This window comes from Chelmon rostratus, chromosome 16 (genome assembly GCF_017976325.1).
Source record: "Chelmon rostratus isolate fCheRos1 chromosome 16, fCheRos1.pri, whole genome shotgun sequence".
Taxonomy (NCBI): Eukaryota; Metazoa; Chordata; class Actinopteri; order Chaetodontiformes; family Chaetodontidae; genus Chelmon; species Chelmon rostratus.
In genome coordinates, this window is record NC_055673.1 from 11724095 (window position 1) to 11749375 (window position 25281).

Sequence of the window (25281 nt, forward strand, 5' to 3'; positions counted from 1 at the left end):
AAGAAATGTTCCGGTTGAGCAATTTGTCTCACAAATAAGAGCGCAGAGAGACTGAGCTGCAACAGAAAATTTGCTATAAAAATGAAGGGTAGTACGACCAAAATTGGTGTTGATTTGTTTCGAAGAGTAAGCTATTTCACTCATGCCTATTAGAAAATAGACTTACAGGCACAGTGTGCTTCATTTCCAGTGAATGAGAGTAACTACATACTCAAGCGCTATAGAGGTGCAATTCTGATGAACTTGTACGGTACTTTACTCATACATTTTCATTTTATGCTACTTAACATTGGTAATCCACTATCTTTCACAGGGAAATGTTTAGATTTTTAGTGTACTGTGTTTATTTTCCACCTGTTTATGAAATGTCATTGCTGCCTACATGTTGATGCATCATCATCATCATCAACAACAACAACAACAACAACAACAACAACAATAATACACCACTACACAAACACTCTAAATGGCGCCTGCATGTTTTCACTTGAAGTATATTTCATTGTAAATAGATTTATTTTATAAAATTTAAAATAAATTATTTGTACTTGTATTTAAGTATTTTTAAGGTGTTATTTCATTTTTATGTTTGGAAAGGACATAAGTACTTGATGGTATCGTTTACGTTACTGAAACCTGATGGGATATTTTATTATGAAAAATGAACATTTATGACCGGAAGTATAAATGTTTTCGTAGCTATTTTGACCTCCGGCTTGACTTCAAGAGGCAGACTCACTCGGGGAATGTACCTCGGCTGTCCTGCGAAGTTTGTGTAACATTTTTTTTTTTACCACGACTAACTGAGAGATGGAGACAGCGGTATACACTTCTGTTGTGAAGTAAAAGGAGCCCAGGGAAAATTGAACGGTGAGTATCTGTAATAATTATCTTTACAGCCAGAACTAGCTAAACCTTGGTTAATATAACAGATCAGAACTTCCTCCTCTTCGAGGCTGACGGGAAGCTAGCAGTTTTTAGCTTTGTTAGCTTGTAGTATTTTCTCGTTAAACTGTAGGTTTGTGGAAAACCCTCTGCTGGCACCAGACAAAGTTTTAAGACCGTTAAGGCTACTAACTCAGATAAGCCATGTTGTCGGTTTAACTGTTCCGCGAGCGAGCAAATACGGTCGCTCATCTAACCAGCAACTCTTTGGCCGATTAAAGTTAGTCACTAGCTTCCTGCTAGCCAAATCTGATTTCGTTAGCTAGCAGGCTAACGCTGGTTAGCCAGGTGGAAAGTGTAAACAGAATATGGTCCTTCCTGTGCCGAGCGTCAGATTACACACATGGAGCCGTTTTAATTGTTTTGTAAGTAACTGTAATGTTGCCACTACTTGTCAAACGAGTAATTTATATTAAACTTCCGTACTATTAACTTCAAGGGTGTTTTTGGATGCGAAATAACGTTATCCTCAACATCTCCATTTCGGTACTTTGCGGTCACGGTTCAGAGCTCTTAAAGACATGTTCACACGTTTGTTTGAGCTGGATTAGCAGATCTTGCTCATCATAGTTCACTGGATCAGGTCCAGACAGCTAAACTCATATTTACTCTACATCTGACTATACATAACTTAGAAGCCATTTGGACTGATTGGTGTTAGGTTAGTGGAGAGGCTGCCTTGTTTCATTTTCTGTGACTGTGCAGCAAAGTCATGCTTCACAACGTCAGGATCAGAATTGATTTTTATTTTAAAGGTTTAATATGTTACACACTCTGATATTTGGACCATACACTGGTGTACTCAACAAGTAGGTGCTTGTTGTCCTATTTAGGCCATTTAATTATTCTTGGTTCACAAGTTGTCAAGTTTAAGATCAGTTTATGTCTGAGTGTGTTTGTGACTTGCAGAGGTGTAAAATAACTAAGTGAGTTTACACAAGTTCTGAACTTGAGTAGGGTTCTAGGGTACTTGTACTTTACTGGAGTATTTTGATCATATGCTAGTCAGAGGTAAATATTGTATTTTTGACCCCCCTATATTTATCGGCCAGCAGCAATTGGTTACTTTGCAGATTAGGATTTTCAAAAACCTTTATAATACAAAGTAAATTAAGACACCTGACTGTATTAAATGAGCAAAAGTAGCTCTACCTCAGTCAGCTAAAATATTTAAATGCTGCTTGCATGTCAGTGCATCACTAATAATAACCCAATAGTATAACATATGAGAATGTAGCACTGACAGAGCCCATTTTGGCCTGTATGATTATTTTTACTTTTATCCTTTGTATTGCTGATGATATTTATGTACCTTTACTTGAGGAAGCCTTGTTATAACATTTGCTTGTGACAGAGTGTTTTTAAGTAGTGGTATTGCTGCTTTTACCACAGTGAAATGTCTGACTAGCTCTTCCATCAGTGGTGATTTCTTACTAAACGAAAAAGTTTTTCTGTCGTCATTTTATAGCACAGTCAGTATTACTGAATAAATAACAGGTCAATGGTGGGGCCAAGTCCTTCCTTGTTTGGCATTTGAATTTTATAGCATGCATGCTAAATTAATCCAAGCCATCCTCAATGGAGCTTTCTGTCAGAGAGTCGAAGTGCTTTGTTTTCTCCTAATGGACCATTGCTGTTTTAACTCCAGTCTCACCCTCAGACTCGCTGAATCTAAACTGAAAGAAACTGTTTATGCTCCTAAGTTTGGGAACATTCTGAGAGTTATCTGTTTGTTGAAATGACAATACCTCAAACTCATGTCTTGTTGTGACTCAGTGACCCGTCAGCGACATTTTTCACCACCGATCCAAGTCACTGTGTTTAGAATTTTAGCGCCAGACAGTACATTTTCAAACAACGTATTGTTCGTATATGCAAATATTGACATGTTGGGTTATTTTTAAGCATTTTCCATTGTTTTACGTAATTGTAGCCAAGGGTTAGCCCATATTTTCATTTTGCATAGTGCTGTTGTTTCCTGTGAGTAAGCCTGTGATGAAGGAAGCAATTCTTGTTTTCTTCTCACATGTTGACACACAGGACTTACACCATCACCTTCAACCCTTATTTGTAAATTATTTTGTTCTAAAGTTGGAACTGAACCAAGTTAAGGCTAACCGACTTAAATTTCCCATGCTGTTGTGCAGGGGACACCATTATGATCATACTTAATGTATAATTTACTTTCACTTATCAGCAGTGTTTTAGATCTGCTATGTGACAGTCCTGCTTATTCTTTGTAGAAAAAAAGATCTGTGCTCAAACAGGAGAATTCATGTTCTATGCCTGCTATGGCTATGAAAGAGCCCCCTGTCTGTGTATATACCAGTAGATATGCTGTTTGATATTACACTTTATTTTTTGCCGTATATGTATAATCTAGTGATCGTGACCCCTCTGTAGGCCCATTCACACATGCAGTCCATCCCTGAAATGTTGAGGAACATGCATGGGGTCATGTGTGAATGGGAGCAGGGATCGATATTCAGGGAAACCTGCACCGCCACTTTCCCACCTCAAGACCTAGTAACATTTCAGGGAAAATACCAGTATGGCTGTGTTGTGAATAAAAACAGTAACATTGAAGGGACAAGCATGTAAAGGGTTACATCCATCCGACGAAAGATGCTTTCACGTGAAGCTAGCAAACCAATCACAAGACTCTGGAGGAATTAAATAGGTTCATTTGTGGTTTTGATTTAACAGTGAGCCATAGCACTACTGGTAATTTGTGAATAGCTATTGGTGTGTCTGTCCTCCTCCACTGTAGCACAGAATGGAACAGAGCTGTCTCCCCCATCACACCACCCATCTGCTTCCTCCCCCCTGCTGTTTGGGTTTAAAAGACTGAAGCAGAAAAGGCAGACAGTGAGGAGACTGTCGTGTAATGTAGTGATCGGATGATGCGTGGTGTAGAGGCTTGATGGAGTGGATTTACCCAGTACCACCCATTCTGTCCCTAAATGTGAAACTGAATTTGATCCAGCATTTCGTTTGAGCCACAGATGGTGGTGAGTGATAACCAGAAACACAACCCATACCAAGCTGCATTCTGGGTAATTCCCTTCACCGTTATAAAGCACCACTTACACCTCAGGTATTGCGTTCCCCTTTTAGTTCCTGCAGGAGTCCAGATTGGTAGACTTGCAGCAGACAGATATTATTCAGCATTCATAAGTTAGCTTTTAGCCTGCTTGGCTTAGAGAGGAGCTGATACTCTCTGTGCTGATGGAGAGATAGAGGCACAGGTCCACAAACTGAATGCCTGCATGGGAGACCACTGACGAGCACCTCAAGTCAGCTTCACCGCTTTTGTAAAGTTGTTGAGCGTAGGGAGAGGCAAAGAAGAAGTCGGCATCATTAAGTTATTGCCTTAAACACACTAGCCAGCATGGAGGGTGTTATTAACCTCCAGTACTCACAACCTCGGTCTTGTTTGTCTTGTGTATGTGCACGAGGACACGTACATGAAGGTGACACGATACACATTAATGCAGATGGCTACTCACTATTCCCCAGATGTGCAGATTCCTGTAATGCAAGATATGAAGTAATGCACCAGCAAGGACTGTTAGTAAGTTAATATGGATGCAGACAATCCAGGTTTCAAACTTTAAAGAAAAGTCAGCGTTGCAAATGTTTCATGATTAAGGAAATACATTGATCTTGTTTGTTAAACCTCAAGGACACACACAGATTATGTTTTGTAAGCACAACTTTTGTTCATTTTCATTTACAAGAAAACGCTACTTGGCTGCTTTTTTTTTCTTTTTTTAAGGCTTTCTTTAGAAAAAAAGGATGGGCTCCTGGTGATAAGGGCCCACAGCTGCACATGTGGCTCCCATTGTAGCTCAAGCCCACTGTGTGGGCTATGTGACAATTTTTGTGTTGTGGTCACCAGAAATACTGGTGGGAAAAACTGTTTGCTAAGAAACCAAGCTGTCATTTAATGAATGGGCAGCAGCATTTGGACTTATACAATACATCCACAATGTGGCTCTTCTCTTTCATGGCCCTTGTCAGAACCCCACTGGGTGATGTCGATGCCCCTCTGTATAGTAAGTAAATGGTATCTCCTTTTCTGTAGCTGGAGCAAACACAAGCCATCTTTATTTGCTGTCTCCATGGTGCTGAACTGAGAACTGGCAAAATAATACAACCTCATGTTTGAATTGCTTTTGGACCTGACAAACTATTTTTTATATACTTCAGAGAATTTCTCTACCCAATCATTTCATCCCCAGTTGCATTTTTAGTGTTAATGACGCTCAAATGATGCCGTTACCTCATTATAGTGTACCAGATACAGTGGAAAAGTACCTTGTCCTGTTGGCTGTAAATCAGACTGTTTAGTAAATAGTGCTGAAAGCAGCCTTTCAGGCACTCACTCCCATGCCTCTTGTCCCCACTCTCTCTGGAATGTCAGACATTATTATTATACTTTGGCTGGCAGATAATAGGCTAAATAGAGATTCATTAAGATACAGGATTATTTTGACGTCTAGGTGAAAGAAAGTTGGCCTACACCTGATGAATACTGGGAAGTCTAACAGTGACTTTTTCTTCCAGTGTGAATTGGCGTCAGAGTTTCAAAAAAGCTGAAATATTTCCTCTCAGTGTGGTAGGTAAACATGTAGCTTTTCTAAAGAGTTTGTCATCCAGTCTCTGGGCTGTTCCTCTGTCTCAAGCCGTAATAACTGAATGCATTGTCATGATCAGGAAGTCTGTCCTCCGACTGGAATGTGACCGGAAATTAGTGTACGTGATGAACACTTTGAGCCACTTGTTTCCAGTGTTGGGAGCTGATTATTGTATGTGGGGGTCTCTTTGAAGGTAGGCATTGGCAACTAAATTCACAAAATCCCGGGAAGCTTACGTCCTCTTAACTTAAATTTGTGCTTCAGCACTGATAAGCACACAATGGATTTCTTCTTAATACACTCCTGATTACCCAAAACCCACCTCGACTCAAATAAAGTGTCAGAAAATGTGCAGACCTCCAGGAATCAAGGCATTGTCAGGATTGTGGTAAACTGGAGATAGTTCAACTACAGCTTTGTCAATGGCAATAGCCATGACCATGTATGGCTGCATCCACATGTTCATGCATACGGGCGCGCACACACACAACCTCACATGGCATTAACACTTACCCAACAGCCCTTTAGCTCCAACCAGCCTTTCCACAAGTCTGTGAATCCATTGGGAAGTTACACGCCTTTTTGCAATAGGCCACTTTCAGTGCCACGCCCCCTTTTAGTCAATTGGCATAAACACAAACACACACCTTCACACGCACACACTTGACCTCCATTCTTAAACTTCAGCCTCCGAGGAGGAAAACTGTGGCTGCCAAAGGGTGGGGAAATTTTTGTGGACTGACCAACAGCTAGAGCTATAGAGCTGCTGTTTGCAACAAAAAATCCAGTTTTAGTATGGCTGTAATCCAAAGAGACAAACTCATTTTGAGCAACTTATTGTTGCTCCATGGTTTTACGTAGTATACAGTGACCCGGGGTTACGCAAGTAACCGAACGTTTCACCCTGGTAGACTTCACTGAGCTGCTGCTCTCCTGTCTACTTTGGAAATAGAAGAAGCGCTGCAAAGCAACTTGAATTTGAATGTTCAGGAAAGGATGTTTCTATGTTCTGTTTATGGCTCATTAATAGTCCAAAACGTTAAAAAACATATTTCTGAAACATGGTTTGATGTGCCAGTGTGCAGTCACAGACCTGTAATATAAAATGCTCCATTGCAATTTGGTTATGCACCTAATTGTCTCTTTTCAAAATTACAGGCAATGGAAACCTGGATTTATTTTGTTTATTGCAGTGCAGGAGCCAACATGTTATTTCTTCGTGGTCTGAAGGGCCATACTTGTTAAAACCATTACCACTGCATCCCCGGGTGACACATTTTGTTACTATTTGTTTTCCGTCCTACTTGACACATAAATTATAGTTGAGTTCCCAGAAAGTCTCATCAGTCTTGCATTGACCTGTCCCTCCAGTAGAAAACCACAGGTTTAAATAATATCACAATAGTTGTTGTGATTTAGCACCAGCTGATGCTAAACTTTCTTTTAAGAGTTGACGGAAGGTTGAAACCATTTATTCCGCAGCAGTAGGCTTCCTGCCCCGGGGTTGTCTCAGGAACTGGGACACCATCCCAGTGTGTGAGCCGCGGTTGCATGTGATTGCCCCTGGGCCACAGAACTTGAGCACATGCATGTGCGTGCACACACACAAACTGACCACAGTCACATGGAAAGTCCCACTCACTCTCGGTACAGTGCAGAGGCAGGCTTTTCCAGTTTAATTACGCCTTGGGAGTGTAATTTCACATTGACTTGTTGGTTGCTTGAAACTGCTCCTCTATCTTGTTAAAATTTCCTCTTGCTCACGTTACTTGGCTAGTTCACCCAATACATCATCAGGCTTTGTTATGATGTGGAATTATAGTGTTAGGACATCACCAGGACCATGGGTGCCTCACAGTGGAAGTTCATAGTCACTAGCTTTATCATTTTCCGCTTTTCTTGCTCCATGACGCAGTTCAGTGCTAGGATACTCAAGGACGGCTCTGGAACTTTGCCACTTCAGAGTTTTCAGCAGTACTATTAAAAGATAATTTTACTTGATTGAGTTGAGTGTTTACATTTGCAAGTGTACAGATGGTACCCGATAAAGTGAAGCTTTTACAGTTATTACATCTCTAGTATTGTTCCATGTCTCCAAATTCTGCACAGTCTGTCTTTGCGTCAGTGGTGTAATTGCCCTGACATACCTCGGGGAAGTAGCACCAGCAAAACTTTCTGATGTGTAGCCTCACATCACCTCACCTCGTCTCCTGTCGCGTTGCCCGATGGTGTTGTGTGTTGGTTAAATTTCAGATGTCATATGCAGCCATTGGGTTTTAATTGCGGCTCTTAAACTTTCAGCACCACCAATTAAAAGACATTATTCTTTACAGCTTGGCTGCAGTACTAATGGTTTGATGAGATGCAATTATGGTTTAGACTTTTTTTTAAGTCTCATTTATCTTTAGTTCACAGTTCAGCATATAGGTTAACGTTACATTAAATTTACTTGTATGTTATAATCAGCTAAATATGGCTGCTTAGTAAAATCTAGTCCTGCATACCCATGTTTGTTAGTGTTATTTAGTTTTTTCTCAGCAAAGTCTATTTGGAGTAACGCTGAAATTTCAAGTGCGCCCTGATGTAGTACCTCGGAGACACTTCACTGGGTCTTGCTAATATTTCCATGTCTGTGCAGTCTGTTACTGCTTCCTTCCTCCAATCTAAGAAGTCATCCTGTCAGCATGTCCCACCTGCCATTCAAACTGCAGTGATGTTTTTCTGTGTCTTGCTGCTGTCTGAGAATCAAGAGCAGCTCAACTACTTGAAGTGTTGTTTCCAAGTCCTAACAGCCCTGTTATCACCTTGATATCACAACAATAATGACCTTAAAAGAGCTAAAAGGAATACATATTTGCACTGCCCAAATTTTGTAGTGCTCTTATATCATTACAATCAAGATGTGTGGATTGGCCCTAATGTAAACACTAAAAGGAAAAGTAATGTGGGTCATACTGTGTTGATTGCTAATGCAACTCTCACTTCACTCTAGACCTCTGCGGTCAAGCTAGCTCCATAATGTAAGCAAGTTAATACTTCTGTTTTACTGTATGTAACCAGATCATACATGTTTGCAAAGGTTCAGGCCTCTCCTTCAGCTCATCTTTAGGAACATGGGGTTGATTGTTGTCTGACTAGTTCCCTTTGTTCCGTGTGTGCACCTACATGGACCCAAGAGTGTGAGCCTCACACATCTTCCATCATGAGACCTTCACCACGGGGTGTCCGCAATATTTAGACCTCATATTTCAAATGGTGTGCGAGATGGACCGCAGTTTGCTCCTGGCATCAAACAGCCTCTGAAACGCACATGAGTGGTCACTTGCGATGAGATTCTGCTTTCCACTTCACCCTTTTCTGGCGGAAACTCACTGCTGCTAAACAGTTAAAACACCGTTTTTTGTCCATATTCAGTTGGAGAAAGTTTGGTATTTTTTTGTACATCCGCCTTGAAACCTTGTCCGAGTTGTTTGCCGTAGAAAAACATTCACTGTATTTTAGAGCTTTGAGTTTGATTTATGTTTGCACTACACAGCACAGGTTGGAGGCTGGGCACACATCCCGGTCCACCTTCAAAATGTGACCTGAGTCAGTGTGTTTTGGGTGCATTCAAACCTATTTTTAGAGACGGTGACTTAGTAATTAGCACTTGTTGTGAATGCAAAATTAATTCAACTTTTATGGTTGATATGGAGGAGGAAGAAGAGTCAGTATAGAAACATGTGCATTAGGCACCAGACCGAATCTGGCCTCTGGCTGTGCAGCTAAAAGGAAGTCTTTTAAAACTGTCCTCTAGCACTAAAGTAGATGTAGTAAAACTTAACTGCTGCCTACAGGTCATCATGAGGGGAGAAAAACCGCAGCCAGTCAGACCAAGGTTTCTGGGTTATGAGAGTGTGTGTTTGCACTTTGCAGGATTGTTGTCCCAGTTGAGATTTGCAGCGGGCTTGTTAATTAGTCACCTTTTGGCTCCCACTGGAATTTTCCTGAAATTAGTCCCTAATGATGAACACACACAAACACAGCAGCACACAGGAGCAGAATCATTCTTTGTCCTCCATGCTGCACTATGCTGTAGGACATTGAAAGACAAGTCATCTGACAGAGGACACATCAGGACCAATGAAGGCAAAGTCTCACTCTATTGCACAAATACAGGAAGTTGCTCAAATTAGGTCTGACCCTTAAAAGTCAAATCAATGCACTTTTTTGTAGCTGTGTCATTGCACATGGAGCAATGCAAGAGCAACGGCATCACAGACTATGAACTTTACAAACCAAGTCTTGTCTCAAAATGACCCACCGTAAGTGCAGTGCCGGACAGTGTGACCCACATCTATTGGCTGCGCTGACACTCTCCGCTCTGGTGCTAATTGCCATTGAAATGCCGACTCTGAGTTGTCTTTGAAAATCTTGATTCGGGGGAAAGCCCTCATTCAAATTCCGAAAAGTTAAACAGGGGATAGAATCTCTTAATCAAGGCACAGAATGTGTTTGTTGTAATAGTGATTAACATTGTGCAATGAACTAATTAACCAACATTGTACATTGCGTCTTGTGGTCAAAATAATAGCATACTCCATGGAGATGCAAGGATTTTTTTAATAACTCTGCGAAACCCTCAGCTCCAGCGCCTCTTGCTGCTGTTAGTTGTTTGTCTGCAGTGCTGCGTTTCGTTGGTTTCCACATGAGAGAGTTGGACACATTTAAAGGACATAAATAAACATACCGTTTCTTAACTTAAGTTGAAAACACACCACCACATGATTTTAAAACCGTTTAACAACCGGATTTGGCTTACGGTTGTCGATTTTTAAAGATTTGTTGTGGATTTTGGACTGGTCTGCAAAAAAAACAAAATCTGCAGACTTGTAGTCTGTAATGGTTTAGAGTTCAAATATCTAATTTCTTAACCGACCAGTTAAAGATGTCATTTATCCAACACAGAAACACTGATGATGTAGGGCCCTATGAAATCCATTTAATTTTTTCCAGATTCTGTTTTATTTTTTCCCAAATTACATGATTTCCTTTTGAATTTTTCTGAATTCTTTGTTTTATGATTTAAGCTAATTTTGTCATCAGAAAGACTGTCTGATCATGTGGCGGCAATAAGAAAATATTCAAAATGTAGTGAATAGCAGTGAACTTAATCTAACACAACATGGCATTATTTAACGGATGTTCAGTGGGACAGCCTCAATATGCAGCTCGAACACAGTGAGTAAGTGGGTCTGATGGAGGCTACTCTCACATTTGAGCAACACTCCTCCTTGTTTAAAATGCTTGACCAGAAATGGACGTAGCTTCTTCATTTTTTCCAACAGAATATCTGACTCTGCATACAGCCATAAAGTCTGTAACAATCTCGTGTCTAGAATCTGCAGATGTGGTTAGAAATTGCATCCACATTTTTGCAATTGCCACCATATTCCACGTTTTACATTTGATTCCATTTATATCATCAGATTCCATGATTCTGTCCCTGTTTTCGGGATTGTGTTAATCCTAGGGCCCTGTGATGTTCAGGGTTATTTTGCTTGCTGAAATAAATGAAAAACTTGTGAGACATTAATACTCATTTTATTCTGCTCCCTCCATTAGTCGGTCTCTTTAGGGATCAGTTTAAGGTAGAGATGTTTATCCAAATCACGTAAATTAATTAGCGGTGGTTGGGTTAAGTCATCTCTATTGAAGCTCACATAGCGCCTCACCCCCTCAGTTTGTTCGCTTCAGCACAAAATTTGTTAGTATGTATCATAAGAATTAATTGCAACTCCTTGTCCTTGTTTGTTTCTGTGTAACATCGGCTTTTCTTCTCATCCACTACGAGTGCACTTAAGCGCTGCTCTCACAGATGATGAGTTATGTTTTAGTTGTTCACACAGTGTAAAAAACGAGCATGTGGAAGCATTTGAAGCAAGGTGTGGCTGCTGTAGAGGCACACTGACACAGCTGTGGCCTCGTCTGAGATTTGCGATGGGAAAAGCACAGGGTTTTGTCTTGTTTGGCCTACAAATGATGAATGCGCGCTCCAGGGAAAGCCTGCAGTCATTTTGTTTAAGCAGTTTCACATGCACATACACAGAAGACGCGCCTAAAAAATGCCTGAAGCCTGCCAGAAAACTCCTTATTATGAAAGGGATGGCCTTTTCTTAACAGAGACCCCTGAAAAGCCTCGCCAGGGCTGTCTTGTCTTAGATTTCTACTTATTTTTAATGTTGTACCTCCAGTTTATTGGTTGTTACTCACCCTGAGGAGCACACCACCATATTGTGCTTCCAAATGCTTCTGTTTTTGCTGCAGAACATTAAAAGTTAATGCATTCAGCTTTGGTTCTGTACCTGATTTTCTTTTTTTCTGCCTCTGTCAGGTGGTGTCCTACATCTAAACAGCTACGTCTCATCACTGTGATTTAAACCAGTGACAGACCACACCACGGCGTTCCAGACCACCTGTACCAGCTTCCAGCTACTATGTCCTAGCTAACAGCGACCAAGCCCCCTCCCCTGACCATCCTGTCCCTTAAATCCCAGTCCCTGTCCCTCTCCCCTTCCTTCATCTACTCTGGTTGTAGCACCAGCGGCTCCCCGTCTGGCGTGATGAGCAGCCTGCACCAGCAGCATCATGGCAGCACAGGCTCAGAGCGAGACCTTCACTCTGCTGCCTCCTCTGTTAGCCTCCCCTCAGTTAGAAAGACCCCCAAGAAGCGCCGGCTGTCCCTCCACTCACTCTTCGGTCGACGGCGGCGGCCTGACCGCGACCCCAAGCGTAAGTCCAGGCCTCTGCAGGCTGGCGCTGGAGTGGATGGCATTGTCAGCACCGAAAGTGTCCAGCAAGAGACTTTTAATGAAAAAACGTCTGCCCAGTCCGCACCGGGCGTAGCATCGACTTCATCAGCATCGGGTTCCTCATCAGAGCTGCTGGAATGCCCTCTGTGCCTGCTGCGCCACGCACGCGAGCGCTTCCCAGACATCATGACCTGTCACCACCGCTCCTGTGCAGACTGCCTGCGACAGTATCTGCGCATCGAGATCTCGGAGTCTCGAGTCAACATCTGCTGCCCCGAGTGCTCGGAGCGCTTCAACCCCCATGACATCCGTTTGATCCTGGGGGACCGGGCCCTCATGGAGAAGTACGAGGAGTTCATGCTGAGGAGGTGGCTGGTGGCTGAACCTGACTGCCGCTGGTGCCCTGCCCCTGACTGTGGGTAAGGATGAAACCTGAGGGATTGTATACACTACACAGCGAATAACATGTTAAGACAGCCTGCTCTTCACATAAGCTATGTTTTGTTTTGAAGCCCTGAAGGGAGAGAGGGTGCCATCATGGTTTAAAAAGGGTTTTAGTCTTTTAGACAAACGACATAAAGATTATGGAGTCAGGTGCAACTCAAGGATAGGAACAAGCTGTCCACCTAACATTTAAGGCAGCAAAGCATGCTCAAATTCACTGGGTCTAATTCAGACAGTTTCAAGCATATGAGATTATTTCCACATAAACTACAACTTCAATATTTTTAATACACTATTTTAGCTACCTGAGATGTGCCTGATGATTCATACTTCTGATATAACAAAAACACGAGTCCCAAAATAACATAGTAAGCAGCTACATTGAGGAAACTTCAAGGCTGTAATCTGGCCTTTTGAAGTTCACCCCAGTTTCTGCATTGATGCCTGAGTTATAAATAACTCGTAGAAGTAAGAGACCTATTTATTCTGTTAGCCTAATGAGACAGCCAAAACAGACGTGAGCAGCAAGAGACATTGTCATTTTCTAACCACATAATCTGTCTGTAGAGCAGCTTAAAACCTTCAACCCGGAATATTGGAGTATATTTAACACTTAATAGGGGCTCAGAGCCAATATAAATAATATTTTATAAATGTTATGAATATTAAAGTACATGTTGCACTTCATCACACAAAGTAATTGACAGGAAGAGTACCACACAGATTAAAACAATAAGAGTAAAACACCGAAGAGCATTAAAACAGTAAAAACAAGACGGGTTAAAAACAACATTTATGACCAAACTGAATAAAAACTTTCAAGTATTGAATTTGAGTATTAGTAGCAACGTGAATTATTAACTTGAGGTCAAGATGGAGGGCAAACCTCCATCCATTCCTCCAGCAACAAAAGATGTTATTGAAACTCCCCCGAGGGAGAAACAGTTTTTCTGTTTTCCCTCTTTCACATGGAGATGACAGTGTAGGTGAGGGTCAGGTCAGGGTCCTGTATGTTTGGAGCTGGTAGGGATTCAACAGTTTGCTCACAGGGGCCTGAACGGAGGCGACCATCATGCTCTCAGGCTCACTAGGTCACCCTGCTTTACTCGCTGTTCAGTGCATGTTGAGGCCATGGCCACCATCAGGCATACAGCATAGTCAAAACTGCTCATCTGCATTTGAGGCAGACTTTTTTTTTTTGCTGATGCAGATGCTGGCAGGACTGTTTTAAAGAAAACTACTCATGTGTAGCAGCTCAGAGAGTTTTGTAGCGGCTACTAACCCACATTCCCTGCGTTCAGTTATCATCAGCATCTTAGTTTTGAGTGATTGCTGAGTTCAGTAATGGCTTCGCTCTCTCTCTCTCTCGGCTTTGTTGCATCAACACTGCTGACCCTGTCTGGTAGAATAATGGCTCTTTCATGAGGGTTTTTTTTGCTCTCGTCAGTTAAACTCTGGCTCACTGACACACTCTCCACATGTTATTGCTGTCACTTACACTACTGGGTCATGTTGGTCAGCTCATCAGTTGGGTTTATTAGTTAAGAATCTTCTTCACATATATTTGCCGTAGATAAATTGTCTTTATGCAGGGTAGAGTCTAGTTCAAAGCACATATTGTGTACTTTTTTTGTATTTTGTCAACATAAAGTGTTGTTTTAACAGGGAGCCGCTACTTATCAGTGTACAAACATGAGTCAAAACTGAACAGCAGGTGATAGATTATGATCACACATTGAAATGTATAGTAATAATACCAAAAGGTCCATTTGGAAGGTCTCCCATCCACTTTATGACTTGTACACCGCTTGCCATCAGTTTGCCTCACTGAGGTGTTAGTGGAGACTGTCGGGAAACTGTCTAGACTTTCATGCTCTGTAGGTATATTGTGCCCACACACACTGGTACTAATGCAAGGTGTGTTAAAAAAGCATTGTAAAATGACGTCATGACATCGGTCACCAGTAAATGTGTTTTTGTTTCCTTCATCTGACACAAACACACTGGAAACTACTATCAGATGTTTAATTACTCTCATTTTTAACATTTATCTTTTTATAAATTTTGCCCCAAATGAAGACCGTGTGAGGTTGAAACCAGTTCCAGTTTTTAAATGTAATCATGCAAAGAAAGGCTTTTAACAAACCTCATTTCCCTGCTCTGCTGTTTACACGTTTCTTTTCTCCATTTTGTCACCTTTGTCCATCCTCCACTGCATGGTAAACAGATTGAGCACTTTTTGTTCAGGTTTTCATTATTGATTATCTCCCAGTTTTTTTCTTGATCAATAATTTGGTTTGTATAACATCAGAAAACTGTAAAAAGAATGCTCATCATCATCAGTGGCCAGGGTAATGTCTACAGATGTCTTGTTTGGTCGGACCGACAGACTAAAGCCCAAATATATTCAATTTACTGAAAAGCAAGACAAGAAAAAGCAGCACATTTCTCACATTTGAGGAGCACCATTAAAAGTTTTGTATATGTGGCTGAAAAATAACGTAAAATGATTAATCAATTATCATTATTGGTCAGTTATTATTAGATGTCTGTGTTTATATAAAACATTAATAAGACAAGGACCAGGTAGCTAGTTCCACCTTTGCAAATTTTAAAATGTTTCGGTTGTGCTTACAGCTGACTTTGAGTAAAACAGTTCTTTTCTAACTCCCAGTTTCTTCACTGCTGCCTCTCTGGTATCAGCTGATGTTAGCTTGTTTATTGGATTATATGCTTGTGTCTGTTTGACCAAGAACTTGTTACCGGCTGTGTATGGCAACCAGCAGACGTGGTGTGTACATCAGCTGTTGCCATGCCTTAGCATTAATCAGGAATTTGTGCTGAACTGAGTAAGTGGCTCTGTCTTGATGCACGCTTTGCTTTACAGAATCACATTTTTAGATAAAGATATTACGGTGCATGTTCTCAGTGTTTGGTTCATTTAGGTTTGTGCAGACTCTTATTTGAATTATTTACACTGGCCCTTTATGCTTTTGCACACAGTTCCAGTGTAGAGCTGTTACACACAGTTTAGACATCTGCTATGTGATGCTAAATGCTTGGAACAGTCAGGGTTCAACTGTGGTTCTCATGCATGCATGTATTCACTTACACCAGGTGCTCCACTCACCTTTCTAAAGTATCTATGGTCTTCCTTTTAATAAAATAATTATGAATGTCTCATTTGTGGGTTTGTGAGTCAGCAAGCTCGTGGAAACAGTTGACAGGTAGTAAAGCCATTTATTTGAGGCAGTAATTGTGTTGAGATATAAATCACTTCTGGAATAATGGATTTTTATAATGCCAGTTTGTCCAGTTGTATTAGATTTGTATGTTTATTACACAACTGTTGTTGGACTTTGCCTCACTCATGTTGTGTACCTTTCAGTAATGGCTCTGTAATTGACCACTGCAGTGACTGATGAGGGATGCTATGGTGACATGCAGCCATGCAGAACTGATTGAGCCAGCACTGATTTATTGCAACGGAGCTGCTGATTGGTGAAATCATCATGGAAAATCAGCTAATTTCCTGTGTTTACGTAACAGACAACTGGATTTTTGTATTTAAACAAGCTGCAATTTGCTCCTTGGTCCAACCTAGTTTTATACTCCTGCTCTACCCCTACACTTGTCATTTTAGCCCTGCTGACCTCTAGTTTTGTGCTAAACTGCTACGTTCAGCCTCTTCTACCATAGACCTCTAACCACAATTTGGCCTTTTTTTCCACTCTCTATCAGTTACGCAGTCATTGCATTTGGCTGTGCAAGCTGCCCAAAGATCACCTGTGGGCGTGAGGGCTGTGGGACAGAGTTCTGCTACCACTGCAAACAGCTGTGGCATCCCAACCAAACATGTGACACAGCACGGCAGCAAAGGGCCCAGACCTTCCGGCTGAGGAGTTTCAGGTCCTCCTCCCTCAGCTACAGCCAAGAGAGTGGAGCAGCAGGTAACATACAAATAAATACTTCACACACATCTGTAACATCACTTTATTTTAGCCTCTTTCTCATGCACAGATGAATTCACCCCATTCAACTGTTAATGTTCACCAAAAATACTTCTCTTGCTTTCCCTCAATCAACCTCCACTAGGCGATGACATCAAACCGTGCCCTCGTTGTGCTGCCTACATCATCAAGATGAATGATGGAAGCTGTAATCACATGACCTGTGCTGTCTGCGGCTGCGAGTTTTGCTGGCTCTGCATGAAGGAGATCTCTGACCTGCACTACTTAAGGTGAGATGAACGTACGGAAGAAAAAAGCTGCTTATCTGCATGTGGTAGTTTCTACAGTTGAGTTTCCCTCCTGTTTTTTGTTTTTTAATTTTTTTTTTTTTGGCATTTTGCCTTTGAGAGCCAGTGTAGATAGCCAGGAAGCATGTGGAGAGAGACGGGTTTAACGTGCAAGCAAGGTCCCCAGCCAGGATTGAACCATAACCCGAAGGACTGTGTTGAATTTCAGTTTTGTTAGAGTGTAAAGTTAATTCTTGACCTTGGAACTACTAGTTTAACAAAATAATCCCAAATGTGTTTCTGGCATCAAACTCAGAATAAGCATATATTTACAAAAATCAATGAAGTTGATGAGGTAGAACATTACATATATTGTCTTTGTACTGTTTTCAGTTGAGTTTATGTTATATGTTAAATTTTCACTTTCTATTTTACTTGCGCTTCAAACAGAAGCAAAATTTATTTAGTTTTTCATCTATTCTTACCACTTATGTTGGAGCCCTGGTTTTAGTAGATTTAATGATACACATACTGTGCACACACACTCTCTGTTTGTCCTGACAACCACATTTCTTCTATCCCTCCCCCTCAGTCCATCAGGCTGCACCTTCTGGGGGAAGAAGCCCTGGAGCAGAAAGAAGAAGATCCTCTGGCAGCTCGGCACATTGGTGGGCGCCCCCGTCGGCATCGCCCTCATAGCTGGCATTGCTATCCCTGCAATGATCATTGGCATCCCGGTGTATGTGGGCAGAAAGGTGAGCTCTAATGGCAGACAGCTGAGGAATGATATACTGCAACAGTGGTCAAAGCCAACAGTTTATTTAGATAGAGGGAGGCAGCTAGAAGACAGCCAGCAGTGGTAGTGGTTGTAGTTCCAGGGATTTCATTTTTAAGCTAATTGACAATGATCTTCCTCCTCAGATCCATAATCGCTATGAGGGCAAGGATGTCTCTAAGCACAAGAGGAATTTGGTAATAGCTGGTGGTGTGACACTGTCTGTGATCGTGTCGCCTGTGGTCGCAGCAGTCACTGTTGGTAAGAAAGAAGTTTTTTTCTTTTCACTTTCTCTCTTTTGCCATCTGTTTCTCGATATCATTTAAATTATTGAAAAGGGTTTCTTTGGTGGGTCACAAGTATGAAACTTCATATAAAAACACCATCCAAGGTTTGAAAATTGGCCCAAAACATTTGTCACATGCTGCCCATTCTGCTATGAACTGTCTAAAAAGTTGAATATGCCAGAGAAATGTGTGTTGCACTGTGTAAATGTGTGTTAACATTGTGTCCTCTAGGTATCGGGGTCCCCATCATGCTGGCTTACGTCTACGGAGTTGTCCCGATCTCACTGTGCCGGAGCGGCGGCTGCGGAGTGTCTGCTGGCAATGGCAAAGGGGTTCGAATCGAGTTTGATGACGAAAACGACAACATAGGTAGCGGGGCAGCAGCCACAGGTGAGCATCCGTAACTGACCGAAGAAAGCCGAACAACACAGGAACACAATCCCATGTGAATCCCATGAGTATGCAGAATATACAAGAGGCAAAAGCACAGCTTAAACTTTAACTTCAACATAATTTTCTTAATGCCCCCAAATGGAAACTGGTCTTGCAGTCTGATGGAGCACAGATTTAAAAATAAAATATCATATTAAAATATCTAAAATCCACCAAGCAAAGTCACATTAAATGGTCAGGTGACCTCCATTATCCAAAGAAGCTCAACAAACCATGAAACATATCAGACTAAAGGACAACTGAAATCACATGAACATGAATAAACCTCTTGTATTCTTGTCTCATTTTGAAACTTTGAACTTTTGCCGTTTGTGTTTGTCTCATGCTGCTTTGTTTTCCACCACTTTTCATTCTTATTAACTTCATCTTTTGTCAATGCCAAACTGACATCATTCCATTTATTATAAGTTTAATCACAAGTAAGTTGTTCCAGTCAGATTGACCCAGATTTGCTTATATTTTATAAACATTTCCCCTCCTGTCATACGGTGGCTGTAGACTGGCTTGTACATCAGTATTAACAGCACAATCAGCACAACATCTGAATATTACTAAAATACTGGCAGCTTTTTTCCAGCAACCACAACACAATGACTTGTGGTAACTGTGTGTACTGACACATTTGTGCTCATGTAACTCATGTTTGGCTTGCAGAAGTGCACAGACACTTGTCAGCGCCTTTGTGTGTACATATAGATTATTCATATCCCGTGAAGTGCCAAAACAGTTGATGGGAGATGAGTGTTTGAGCTGTGTGATGGTGTGAAATAACTGGCGCAGTGTCAGTGGTTTTTCCCTGTCAGCGTGTGTTTGTCACTGTCGAACTGACGGCTGTGTGAGGTCGAGCTCGACGTGCTTTCCCAAGAGGCGTTCAGGGACACGGATTGTATTTGTCACAGCCTCTGTCAACACTGCCGGTGATAATTATGAATCCAAAAGACAGCAGGGGCTTTGACCTTTCCAGGAGCATGAGGTGTGAGACTTGATGACACGTATTCACACCTAAGAATTTATCAATCTGTTGTTTCAGGATGAATTTAAAGCCTATAAATGTCAGTAAAGTCATTGATATAACTTCAGAAGATTAAAGTTAAGGCCCTCAGTTTCCCTTCTGTTTGCTGTTACCTGGGTTGGATGCTGCCTGCACGGTTCTTTCCTTGACAGTCAGAACCTTCTGTAAATGACTAAAATTGCACTTCCTCTTCCTGCTTTTCTCCTTAGACACGACCTCGGTGGCTGAGACTCGGCTCAACAATCCCAGCCTCGGAGACGGAGCGAGCGTCGGCGGCCTGACGGGCCTCAGCCTCAGTGTCAGTGGGAGCCACATGGAGCGCTGCGGCATGAGCTCCACACAACGGGACAACATGAGCGACAACGCCAGCACCACAGCCCTCGCTGGGACCAGCATCACCGGCAGCCTCTCCGGCAGCTGCTACAACAGGTAATAAGACTGGACCTGGAGGATCTCTATATCACTGCTATAAATGTTCAGGAAAAAAAATCTAGAAGAGTGCTCATTTCATGCAGGTGTGTTTATAAATTTGCACACTTCATTTTATTTATTTTTTCTGAGCAAGGCAGTAATGTAGTGCATGTTGATTATTCTGAGATATTAATATTCAGTGAGAGTTAATGGTTACCTTTCATGGTATTGTCTTGGGAAATCTTTCTCTAAACCCACAGAACCCAAAACAGTTTTATGTGTGTTTCTTTTCTCTGGTTACATTATTACTCACTGTAGGCTTGTTTTTCACTGCAATATATAACCTGCACCTCGATAGAAACCGCACAATCATGGCTAGATGTGGGGAGAACTCAAAATGTCTTTTGTTTAGTATTACACAGTTAAAATGCAATAAGTCATTAAAAATTAAAAGACACAAGTTGAATTTCTTTGATCATTTGTGTTTGCAATATTGGGGAAAGAGGGACAGGGGCTCTACATCCTACATATACACTTTTACAACCTCTACCTCTCCTCCGAGCTCTGTGTAAACACAGCCTGCAGTTTAGTTGACTTGTCACTGAATTTTTGTCCACATGACTGTTGGTCTCCACTTTGTAATTCAAGGCTCCCCAGTTGCACTAAGGAAATATTTTGATGAAATATCACTATTCTAAGCTTTGATTTGGTTATTTTTCTTGATGGAAGCATTTGATGAACAGAATTCATCCAAGGACCATAGAGAATGATAACTTAACAACGGTACTAGATAAAACAAATATGTGGTGACTGGTCACTGGTTTTATATTTTGTGTCACTTGTTATTTCCAGGATGGAGGTCCAGGCTGATGTGCAGAAAGAGCGCTGCAGTCTGAGCGGGGAGTCAGCCACCGTCAGTCTCGGGACTATCAGTGACAACGCGAGCACAAAAGCCATGGCAGGATCTATCCTCAATGCTTATATGCCTCTGGAAAGGTCAGCAGTCAGAGCGTGCTCATCCTACATGTTGCAACAGCACATTTCTGACCTATTTTAAAAGAAAAAAACCTGTCCTGGTTTTTCTAGTACCTTATTTCCAGACACCCTGTGGTCAGTTGTTTGAAGGAAGCTCATTGTGCTTTTTTCTAAGTATTCACTGTACTGTATGTTTTCTGCTTTAGTAGAAAATTATGGTGGAAGTGCATAATAACAAATTTCAGGGGTAATTCAGGGTTGATTTGGTTACTTGAGTTATTTATAGAGTTAATGATTTGTCCTTTTACCGTTAGTTCATTTTGAGTGATTTTATTTTGCAGAGACAATAGTCTGGAAGTTCAGGCAGAGGTGGAGTCCAAACAGGAGAAGGTGAGGCACTGCAGCGCCAGCAGCAGCCTGGATGAAGCCAGCTGTAGCAGTAGCACCAACGGCCTTAAAGGTGCTAGCGGCGGCACATGCTCATGCACGTCTGCCTGCTGCTGTGCGCAGCACGACAACCAATGCTGCTTCTCATCGCCGTGGTCAAAGGAACCCTCCACTTCAGGTGACAATAGGAGCAAAGGAAAGCTTTGGAAAAGAGCCAGCAGCAGCAGCAGCAAGGGAGAAACTAAAATTAACGAGACCCGGGGAGATGTGGACGCTCAGCTCCTGGAGCAGGGCAGCACCAACTCCTCTGAGTTTGATTCACCATCGCTGAGCGGCAGTTTGCCCTCAGTGGCCGACTCACACTGTAGCCACTTCTCATCGGAGCTCAGCTGCTCGGATCCTGAAACCTCACGACCAGCTCATCCACCGTGCTCCGCCCCAATGGACCACCATCCCGCCACCGCCTTCAATGACGTCACCATCGCACCCATGCCCGAGGTGGAGCACGACCGCCTGGAGCACTATCCACCTCAGAGTAGCCATCCAGCCTTCACCCACCGCCTACTGTCGTCATCTCCACCTGCTTCACCAAAAGAGGGAAGCAGTGGGACGTTCCTGCACATCAGCGAGGAAGGCAGAGGCGACATTGGAGACACCGACCCGGAGAAAGACGAGAAAATAAAGGAGACCACCAAAAACACTGCCACGCAGCCTGTAAGCCCAGCAATGAAGCGCTGTATACAGACGGATATCTAAAGGAGCTCTCCTCTTCTTTGGGTATTGCCGGTGTTAGCACTGCTAGCTCAGTCAGCCTTATCGCCTAGTTTCAATCTTGAGTGCATCTTCAAAGCCGGTGGTCAAGTTTAAGGCTAAAAAGTCTAATTATATTTTAACTGCTGTGGAGGCAGGAGTATTATGTGAATGTCAGCCTGTACAGTTACAGAGAGGGTCGAGGTCCAAGTTGGAAAGAGATTTTGTGAATGAAGTAGACGCGAGAACAGTAAAGTCAAGCAAGATGAGTTTGTTCTGTTCTTCAGTGAAAGAGCAAGCAGCCATGTGTGAACAGAAGTTCCAGCCAGGTCAGTAGGTGGAGTTGAATGTATGTGGATGGTGTAAAGTATGTTATCAGCGTGGTGAGATACTACAGAAGGCCCATCCAGCAATTATGATGATCTGCAAAATCTGACCCCTGAATGATTGCAAGCTCAAGATCCCTTTTCCTGATGCTCACCCAAAGCAGAACTGATAAAAGCTGGATAGGAAGAAGTAAATATGTCCGATATTCTTTTCAATAGTAAGTTGAGCTGCTATGTTAAAGCCTGTTTTTCCCTCGTGACACCTGCAAATATCTGTTTTTTTCTTCGGGGATTTGCATGAATCAGGGATGGATATGTCATCACTGTGGTCCACCGCTGTGCCGCCAGTTCATTCTGTGACTTCTTCAAATGGCATGAGAAACACCACAGCTAAAGTATTGTCGAACCTAAGAGGGACCAATCCATACAGTAGCAAATTTTATTTTTCCATAATCACCTATAAGAAGAATTATTCTTGTTGCTTTTTGTTTATAATGTGACTCTTGTTTTTTGTGCTTTGTCTTTGCTTATTTTTATTTTCCATTTTGGGAAAGTTGGTGTTAATGTTGAAGCCCTGTGTTGGGTCCAAACTTTATAGTATGATCGGGTGAGACGCCTCAAGCTGCAGCCTTTTTTTCCCTTTTAAAACATTGGGGATTTAAGACAGTTGACATCTTGCATTAATTCATCTTCACAAGCCCCTGTCTGCACCAAAAAAAAAAATTGTTTATGGTTGCACCTGCGCAAATGTAAACCAAGTTTTCACTGCAGTTTTTCCTGTATCATGGAATTGTGAGAGGTTTATATAAGAAGGAGAGTTTTATGTTCTTCCATGCAATGGTAAAGGAGAAAAGCCCAAATTTTTTAATATCAAACTGTAGCATTTCTTACAATTTATGGGGCTTGTTTTAATTATTAGTCACTAAAAACTGGGAAGTCAACCAAACTATGTATTTGCAATAATAAGCTCTGATATACTTAAAGGTGCAATGAGAAACTCTTGTGTGTTTGAGCACATGCATCTGTCAGTGATTTAATATTCAGTCATGAATTTATGATATACGGTAAACGTTTTGATTCTCCCTCAGTAATATCCAAATCAAAATCTAATGTCTGATTCAGAGATTTGGGTGTATTTTAACGAAAATACGTTTTCTGTTGTTCTCTTAAATCCTTCCAATGATTAATGCAAATGATTTTTATATTTGTTGGACCCACAGTGCCTTTGGGGGGAAATCCTTTGTATTATGTTTTTATTTTTATTTCCTTTTCCTCATTCTGTATGTCTTCAAATGATAAGCATAAAAGTCATGAGGGAGTGAATTCTATTTGCCCTACAAAATGCTTGAAATCTCATGTTGAACACTCACCGTCCCCCGAATGCTAATGCTAGCTGTTACACTAGCTTGTGTAGCCTACCAAAGACTGCTCGGGACTGCTCTCAGGCCACTGCAGTTTAAACTACAACACTTGACAGAATCGCTAATGGAGTTAATGATACCTGAATGATTTCTGCTTTAACACAGTTAAGTCCATGAGGTTTAAAAGTGGCCTCTGCGCATTAGAATATTTTTCCCTAAAGTAGCCAAAGTCAGTTCACCCTGTGTTGTCGGTCAGCTCTGCAATTTGAGCATCAGATGTTGCGTTCAGCGAATTGTCAGCCTGGCCACAGATTCTCTGCTGTGATGTCGACTGGCCAAGCTCAACGCAGAGTTGGTCATCAGAGAAGCTGTGGCGTCGACTGAAAGAGCGTCTGGGCGCCTCAAACGCCTCCAAAACACCTGTTAAATACCTGTGAGTTTTATATTATTATTTGAAGACTAGTGCCAGGTCTGTTTTCTAACTTGGTCAAAAGAAGCTTATGCTATTCGAAAAGGTATATATTCCCTAATTATTTGCTTTATAATGTGCATGTAAATGCATATCCTTAAACAATAAAACTCTCAATAAAGCTTGTTGTCTGTATATTTCTCCATGAAAATGGTGGTTTCCTGCAGTGTAGTCACTCACACTTTATGCTGCCTCGTAAACAGGAGTGGCTTAAGTTTATTATATTAAGTGACTTCTAATTTTGCTGCAGTGTTTTTTTTGTTGATTCCCTCCAGCTGCACATCCAGTTGAACTTTGTCATGAAAGTCGAAGACACAAAGGCTCATTAAAGCATCCACATAGCAGTTTATTATTTACATCTGCATTCAAACTATTTACATACAGTACATGCTCTTTACATTCCATGAAGCATGTCAGGCCTCATATTGAGTGTTTTCATTGAGTTGAGATTTTTATGCTTTTATTTAGACAATATAAGTGGGGGGGAAGGGTTAAAAGTAAAATAAAACTAGTCAAAGTGTATTAATACATTAATACTTCAAAGTGTGAATGAAGTGGAAGTTGTGGCACATTGTGCTATACAAGGATTCACATTTGTGTGTGTCATAGGGCTGATGTGAATTTCAGAATTGAGATATTTAAAAGCTGCACACATTCAAACAAGTGTTTTCAGTTGTTTTGGTTAATTAGGCTTCTGCTCTATTGAGTGACAAAAGTCCAATTTGTTCCAATAGGTGTGAAAATGCAAACAGATGAGTCAGGTAACTCAATCAAGCTCAGTCTGCACACATCCACACAGACGTAAGAGGAGCTCTAATTAGGAAAATGAGGTGGAAACACCTGTGTTTGTGGCTGCCGGGCTTAGAAAGTGTAGAGCAAAGGTCTGGATATGCGCTTCAAGATCTTTGATGGAGTCTCACTCTGAGGGTGAGCTGGTGGACTGACGGAGAAAGACGCTGGTTGACCTTTAAGATGCTAATATACTGTCAGATAATGAATTCCAAATATTGTTTATTAA

The 25281-nt window shown here is 41.6% G+C and overlaps 1 protein-coding gene across 1 annotated transcript; it reads left to right on the forward strand.

The window, feature by feature from the left end:
• Nucleotides 1-764: 764 nt before the first annotated feature.
• Nucleotides 765-24379, forward strand: LOC121619787 (E3 ubiquitin-protein ligase RNF19A-like). The gene is made up of 10 exons (XM_041955681.1): nt 765-870; nt 11959-12795; nt 16562-16770; nt 16916-17060; nt 17650-17812; nt 17979-18093; nt 18351-18509; nt 19794-20013; nt 20848-20991; nt 21312-24379. The coding sequence occupies exons 2-10, from the start codon at nt 12188-12190 to the stop codon at nt 22111-22113; spliced, it is 2565 nt and encodes an 854-aa protein (XP_041811615.1). The 5' UTR covers nt 765-870; nt 11959-12187; the 3' UTR covers nt 22114-24379.
• The last annotated feature ends 902 nt before the right edge of the window (nt 24380-25281 follow it).